The sequence below is a fragment of the Carlito syrichta genome, unplaced genomic scaffold (assembly GCF_000164805.1).
Source record: "Carlito syrichta isolate Samal-C Ts95f unplaced genomic scaffold, Tarsius_syrichta-2.0.1 Scaffold153520, whole genome shotgun sequence".
NCBI classification, from domain to species: domain Eukaryota; kingdom Metazoa; phylum Chordata; class Mammalia; order Primates; family Tarsiidae; genus Carlito; species Carlito syrichta.
This window is the reverse complement of record NW_007097616.1, coordinates 504,974-512,939: the sequence shown is the minus strand read 5'-3', so window position 1 is coordinate 512,939 and position 7,966 is coordinate 504,974. Positions and strand designations below refer to the sequence as shown.

At 41.1% G+C, this 7,966-nt stretch overlaps 1 protein-coding gene across 2 annotated transcripts in view; it reads left to right on the top strand.

Annotated features, from left to right (window-relative positions):
* The window catches only part of RBM34 (RNA binding motif protein 34), a 33,106-nt gene that overhangs the window by 9,599 nt on the left and 15,541 nt on the right, over window positions 1–7,966 (top strand). For both annotated transcript variants that reach the window (XM_021708863.1, XM_008050589.1), the window contains exons 5-6: window positions 1,492–1,551; window positions 5,511–5,554. In XM_021708863.1, coding sequence (XP_021564538.1) covers window positions 1,492–1,551; window positions 5,511–5,554 — 104 coding nt within the window. The remainder of the gene's footprint in view (window positions 1–1,491; window positions 1,552–5,510; window positions 5,555–7,966) is intronic.

The following is a 7,966-nucleotide window of genomic DNA, read 5'->3' as shown; positions in this document are numbered from 1 at the left end:
GGGTCCCGGGGCTCAAGCTAGGGCCGGGCGGGCCGCGCACGCTGCTCTCCAAACGCTGGACTCTCGCGGTGTGAGCCGGCCCTGGGAGGTGGAAGCGTGTGACCTTCCGGAAGATGCTACCCTGGGGAATACCAATCCTTATCCCTCTCTCTCCTACTCTCCCCCACTCCCCCTTTCCTTCTCTCCCTTCCTCCCTTCCTTCCTCTCTCCCTCCTCCGTTTCAGCCCTCTGCCCCTCTCCCCTAGCTCTCTTTTCCAGTTGGATTCCATCCACCCCCCGCCCTGCATACCTGCCACCTCTTTCCTCCTCCCTCCTTAGCAAAAACCCCCAGGGTGAAGGCCGGGCAGCGAGGGGAGGGCAAGGTTGTGCTTTTGGCTAGACTGCAGTGGTTCTCTAAGTCGAACATGCATCCGAGCCTCTAGGAGGGCTAGTTAAAATGCAGATTGCTGGACTCTGCGGAGCTTCGGATTCAGTTATGGCTGGATGGGATCCAATCACTCGCTGGTTCCCAGGAGCTGCTGATGCTCGAAGGAGTCCTTTCCTCCTGCTGCTGCTGTTGATGGCAGATCCGGTCTTGCTTTATTTTTTATTTATTGGACAATTCTTAGGCTATGACCAGGTACCAGGAGGGTTGGGGACTAGCCTCGAGGAGCCCACATCCTCATAAACAGGGACAGAAATAACTCTTAAACAAGAACAGAAATAACTCACAAGCCGGGCTCGGTGGCTCAGCCTGTAATCCCGCGCCTTGGGAGGCTGAGGTGAGTGGATTGCCTGAGCCCGCGGGTTCGAGACCCGCCTGGGCAACTTGGCGAGACCTCATCTCTACAATAAATCAAAAACGAGCCGGGCGTGGTAGCGCGCGCCTGTAATTCCGGCTACTCGGAAGGCTGAGGCGGAAGGATCGCCGGAGCCCAGCGGGTCGAGGCTGCGGAGGCCGGTAGCGGCCACTGCACTCCAGTCTGGGCGACAGAGTGAGACTCCAACTCAAAAAAAAACATTATTGTTCTACCTATAATATATACATTCTTCACATCCTGAGCCATTCATAGGAATAATGTGTAAAACTTACCTGCAAGGATTTTATTCATTCTGGTGGTCTTAATTAGACACAACTGGAGAATTTCTCACAGTGGCATAAGTATCTTTAAAGTTCACTCCTGCTTTGAGCCACTATGAAAAGGTGAGTTAATTTATGGAAGCTATATGTCTAACATTAATTTACATGTGGTAAAGATTATAAAAGGTTGAAAGAAAGATAGTATGCACCTGATGGATACTAATAGGAACGTGGATTGTGTTTTCTTTTTATGTAAGTTTCAGTAAAATTTTTTGTTTATGCATCTGAGTAATCACCTATTTTTCCTAAAATGTTCTTAAAATCAAAACTGGCTGTAAAGGATTATCAGACTGTTTTACTTAATTTTTTTTGTAGCACTTATTTGATGTTTTAAAGTGAGCTAATGTATGTATATGCATTTTTTATTTTAGAAGCTGAAGTCATTTTTTAAAGAGTATGGACAGATAGAATCTGTACGATTTCGTTCTCTGGTATGTTTTCTCCCCCTTTAAAATTGCATAATATTAAAATATATTACAGTTAAATCAGACTTGTCAACTTCTTGGTATTAGTGAAATGGACGAGTACTTGACTTTCATCTTTTGAATCAATAGGCTCAGATCTATCCCAAAAAAAGAGTTGCTCTTGGTATTGCTTACTCTTGGACTCTGTTAAATAATTTAGTGAGTTTATTTGATAAAATGATATCCTTGTTACCAAAACTAGTGGTGTATTTTGGAGAGTGGATAGGCAACTTTATTTGCTGTGCTAATAGAGTAGGCTGAAAAGGTAATACTGAATAGCATTTCTGGAATCATAGGCATGCTTGTCATATGTCCCACCATGTGCATTCATCATGGGAGGCTGGTATGATTGCTGTTAAAAGTAAAAAGTACTTTTGCTCTGAGCACAGACAAAGTCTTTGGGTTTTTTGGGAGACTCCTTCCAGGCTGGAATGCAGTGTTGTGATCCTAGCTTACTGCAGCCTTGACCTCCTGTGCTTTGGCAATCCTTTGCCTCAATATCTCGAATAATTGGGGCTACAGGTGTACACCACCATGCCCAGCTAATTTGTTTTTTTTGGGGTTTTTTTTTGAGTTGGAGTCTTACTCTGTCGCCCAGACTGGAGTGTAGTGGCCGCTCCCGACCACCGCAGCCTCGACCTGCTGGGCTCCGGCGATCCTTCCGCCTCAGTCTTCCAAATAGCCGGAATTACAGGGATGCGCTACCATGTCCGGCTGATTTTTTGATTTATTGTAGAGGTGGGGTCTCGCCTGCCCAGGCGGGTCTCGAACCCGCGGGCTCAGGCAGTCCACTCACCTCAGCCTCCCAAAGGTGCGGGATTACAGGCTGAGCCACTGAGCCTGGCTCCCAGCTAATTTTTGTATTTTTTTTTGTAGAGATGAAATCTCACTATGTTGCCCAGGTTGGTCTTGAAATCCTGCCTCAGCCTCCCAGGGTGGTGGGATTGTAGGCACGAGCCACTATGCCTGGCCCAGATGAGGTTTTTAAGTCAATTTAGTGTTTAAATTTTGTAGAAGTGAGTGATATATGATTTTACCAACTGAGCACTCTGAACCAGTTATAGCCACATTCTCTGGAGCAGGAATAAGCATCATTTGTATTTGGTTTTCCCAAATGTGATTCTTTTTTTTTAATTGCATGATTAACTTACCACAGTGTATACTCTTGGACAGCATTTTTTTACATAATTAATGTGCATTAGAGAAAATGTTTAATCTGTGTTTCTAATTGCTCTTTCTCATGTGATTCTCTAGAATACAGTTTCTCAACCCCCATACATCATTTTGGGCTGGGCAGTTTTTTGTTGAGGTTGCCCTGTGCATTATATTGTAGGATGTTTAGTAGCATCCATGGCCTTTCCTACTGGATGCTGGTAGCACCTCCCACACCCCAATTGGGACTATCTTTAGGAGTTGCCAGATTCCGCAGGGCCACCGCTCTAAAAGTAGAGATGTCCCAAGGTTTTGACAGTTGCCTTCATTTTTTGGTTGCTTTGTAGTTGTCTTTGACTCTTTTCATTGGCCCGTCCAGCCTAGTTTTTTCCATCACTGCTGAACTGTGGTTTCTTCCTAATGTGAGTCATTCTTTTCTGTTTCCCTCGTCCCATCTAAGTTCTCATCACCTGCTGTCAGAATAGATGCAGAGACCCATTCTGGTTCCTGCCTTCAGTCTTGCCCTCATTTGTCCAGCATACTATTTTATTGTACAGTCTATAACTCTTCTTCCTAAAGCTCTTCTTTCTGGAGCTCCTGTCCACTTTGCTCTTCCCGCATTAAGATTATACTCACACACCCCCACACTCAGGCTTGGTATTACCTTGTCACCTTTGGGGAGGCTGCCCATATTCTCCCCATCCCTGGGCCACTGGTATGTTTGGAGACTCTGCTGTACACTCTGTAGCTCCTGACCTTCATTGTAGTAACAATGTAACTGAAATTGTTACATTGTTTGCCTGCCCCACCAGACTGTAAACTCAGATTACTAATACCCTGTTTGTCCTCCTTGTCCTTGGGTTCACAGCCCTGCACGTTGTGCTCATTAAATATGTATTGAAGTACCTGAACACTTTCTGTTATTCTCACTGTCATGGAAACATGTCCTTACTTCTCAGCCTGACAGTCCTCCAAGGGTGGCTGCACACATGGGCTTTCTTGACTTTGTCCCATTCACTCAGTTCTTCTCTTTGCCTGCATTCCTTCCTAAAGTACCATTTTGCCTACGACACTACTGCTTTTTTTCAGTATGCAGTTAAAATATCACTCCTTCTAGGCTTTTCTGATACTTTATACCATTAAATGATATTTTTTCCCTCTAAATTCTTCTTGTACTCTATTGTCCTATGTTATACTTATTCACTAATGTCAATAACAAGGTATCGATCTTGTACAGAAAACTCCCAGGAACTGTGTTTTGGTGATTGTTATTCACATGTTGATTATTCATTGGGACGTTTTTCGTGTCTTGTATGTTTTTCTGTTTCTTTTTTGAGAGTTTGACTAGGTTAGCAACTGGAGCAGGACAAACTGAGAGGAAATAGTTCAGGGAAAATTTATGTTAATTTCCCTAAATGAGATTTACATTTGTGGATGCTCCTAGATTGTGAACTTGCAGGGTTGATGTCTTTCACCCTGATCTCCTCAGTACCTGTTTGTATTTGACACATTGCTGACAGTCATAGTTGTTGACTTGAATTTCTGCCTCTTTCATAAAGTTTTTCCTACTGACCCCATTTAATCCTAAATCCTGTCTTTGCCTGAAAACAAAATGAGCCTGAATGTAAAGTGGATTCCTATAAGTGTCCAAGTAAAGACCCTACTGATTTTGTTTTTTGCCAACTGGAATATATATACTTTTAAAGATACAGATGTATAATCCCAGCACTTTGGGAAGCTGAGGCAGGAGGATTGCCTGAGCCCAGGGGTTCGAGACCAACCTGGACAACTTGGTAAGACCTTGTCTCTACAATAAATAAAAAAATAAGCCAGGCATGGTAGCATACGCCTGTAGTTCCAGCTGCTTAGAAGGCTGAGGCAGAAAGATTGCTTGAGCCCAGCAGGTTGAGGCTGTGGTGGCCTTGAGTGTGCCACTGCACTCAAGCCTGGGCAACAGAGTGAGACTCCGACTCAAAAAAAATAAGGATACAGGCAAAATAATGTCTTCTTATATTATTTGTTGGTCCAACTAGACTTCTTTTCTTTCTTTTTTTTTTTTTGAGTTGGAGTCTTATTCTGTCACACAGGTTAGAGTACAGTGGCATGATCACAGTTCACTGCTGCCTCAACCTCCTGGACTCAGGTGATCCTTCCACCTCAGCCTCTCAAGTAGCTGGGACTACACGCCTGCACCACCATGCCTGGCTAATTTTTAAGTTTTTTGTAGAGGTGGGATCTCACTATGTTGCCCAGGCTGGTTGTAAACTCCTGAGTTCAAGCGATTCTCCCACCTCAGCCTCCAAAAAGTGCTTGGATTATAGATATGAGCCAGCCACTGGGCCCTGTTAAGACATTTAAATTGTATAGACTGTACAATAAAATACTAGTTTGTAAACACTGCTTTTTTTCTACATTTATTTTCTAAAACAACTTCTTTATCATTTTTTTCGTGTATCTTCAACATCAGTGTCTCCTCCTGACTGTCCTCCTGCTTCTGACACAGTTTGAGATCTCATTATCTTTACTTCCATTTAGGTTTTTTGAGAGTCACTGCCTGTTAAATCTGAGTATGATGCTATCATTGGAAGCACTTATCCTAAGCCAGTAGTCCCTTTTGCATAAAATTAGGACAGTGCTTCTGATTTGATTGTTTCCCTAGAGTTTTTTAATCACAGTATATCAGAGTTGGATATTTAGACTTTATCTAAAATATAATTAATTTGAAGTAATATTTCAGATATTGAATTTTCTTTCTTTTTGTTTCCTCTTAAAAGATTCCAGCAGAGGGAACTCTATCCAAAAAGTTGGCAGCAATAAAGTAAGTTTATAATTGGAGGAAGGGAGTCGCCTTAAACTTTCTTCCTTTTTGGTTAAAAATTGAAATCATTTCTTAATAATTTTATGTTTGGATAATATAGAATGCTTGACTGTTTCCTTGCATCTATATAGCCTATAAATTTGTCATGTTTGGTAGAGTCACAGAATGTATTGTAATTTACTGGAAAATGAGTCATGAGAAATTTTAAGAATGTTTATAGTGTTTGGAAGAGATTAAGAAAGTTTTGTCCTAGATTTTCTTATACAAATAATAAATACTGTATTTTCTAAATTCTAAAGTGTTCCTCATTTTTGCTGCTGGCTAGTCAGGTTTTTCCAGAGAGAATTCATGTTTGCTTCTGCTGATGACCTGGGGTTGCTTACCTGTAATCACTTTACATTCTCTGTTTGAGAGTTTTGGGGACCATACTGGTAATGTGACTTGTTCAATTTTCAGGGGATTTTTTTTCCACCCAGTATCAAGAAGGAGACATGAAAGTCTCCTTGCTCCTTCTTCCCACATGGAAGGCTTATTTCTCATTTACCTTTAGCTTTATATAGGTTTCCTACTAATCTCGCTGTCTGGGGTGTTTTTTCTCCCTGAAATGATGGATTTTTATAGGCAGAGGTGTCTTTATATTAGATACAATAAAATAATGTACTTTGAAAACATTCCTGGGACATTTTAATTTCAACAGTCCCTACATTTTAACATTCATTTTTATATATTTATGAGGGGGGATTCAAAAAACCTGGAATTTATTTATAAAGAATTGTGTATTTATTCTTACATGTTTAAACTTCACTCACCTTCAGAGTACTCTCCATCTGATGCAGTACACCTATTAAGACACTTATTCTGCTGCTCAAAACAGTTTTTGAACTTGTCTGTTTTGATGCCTTTTAGTGTTTCTGCCATTTTTGGTTTTACCTCTTCCATACTGGCAAAACATTTTCCTCTGAGGACTTTTTTCATCTGGGGAAACAAAAAAAAAGGAAGCTCAAGGCAAGTGGGTGAATAGTGAGGGTAGGGCATGAGAGACGTGGTGTTTTGGGTTAGAAACTGCTGAACACTCAGCAGGATATGGGCAGACATGCTATCATGGTGGGAGAATATGTCTCCTGTCTGCCACAGCTTGGGGGATGTCTTCTGTAGCACCACCTTTCACAACAACACTAGCTGGTATGCTGATGCTGATGAATTCCTGAAACCCTTCGCTAGTGGGAAGAACCTGTGCGACGGGGGCCCGCCTTCCCCAAAAAATAATTCTGATTTTTTAAATTTTTAAAAAATTTTTTAAAAATTTGTTATTTTTTTTAAACTTTAGAAAATAATTATTCATGTTTCACTTAAAATCTTCTCAGGTCCTACCAAGGGTCCGTGTACAATGCTTGTTCTGGTCAGCAGTGGGGTGTCTTTGAGGGGTTTGAGCAGGGGCATGATACAGTTAGATTTACATTATACCTGGACTGCTTGATAGCTAAATGAGAGATAGTCTTGTTCTATTAATATTTTCAGAATTCCTTGACTTTTATTTTTTAAATAGTTAATAAACATTTTTTAGAGCAGCTTTAAGTTTATAGCAAAATTGAGGGAAAGGGCAAAGTTTCCATATACTCCCTGTTTATACTCGCGTACCACATCCTGTACCAGAGCAGTACGTTGTTACCACTGGTGATCCTATAACGACACATCATTATTACCCAAAGTCCATAATTTACATCGGGGTTCACTCTTCCTGTTGTTCATCCTATGAGTTTTCATATGTAGGACAGTTTTGTTGCCATAAAAATTCTCTGTGCTCTGCCTATTCATCTATTTCTTTTTTTTTTTCCCCTTTTTTTAATTTTTAATTTTGAAGATGTGGGGTACAATACAGGGTTAGGTATACAAATGTTCATTATGCAGGTACCCTTGTTGATGAGATGCCCCCCCTTCCCCCGGCAGTTTCCCACTACTGCCAATCCCTTCTTATAGTATTATGATAATTGCTCAAGATCTGCTTATGAGTGAGAACATGTGGTACTCAGTCCTTTGTTTCTGTGATAGATCACTCAGTATTATAGCCTTTAAGTTCATCCAAGTTGTTGCAAAGTTCATAATTTTATCCTTCTTTATGACTGCATAATATTCCATTGTGTATATGTACCACATTTTTTTTTAATCATTATTTTTTATTATGATGTTGTGGGGTACAGTTAAGGGTTAGGTACACAATTACGTTTCATTCAAGCACTCTGTTGATAAGAGGTGTTTCTCTGTCCCCAGACAGATATTTGCTACTGTTAATCCCACCTCCCTCCCCCCATAGTTTCCCAGTACCGTCAGTCATTTTCTTATAGTATTACATTGGATGTTCAAGGTCTATTATATGAGTGAGAACATGTGATACTCGGATCTTTGTTTCTGTGA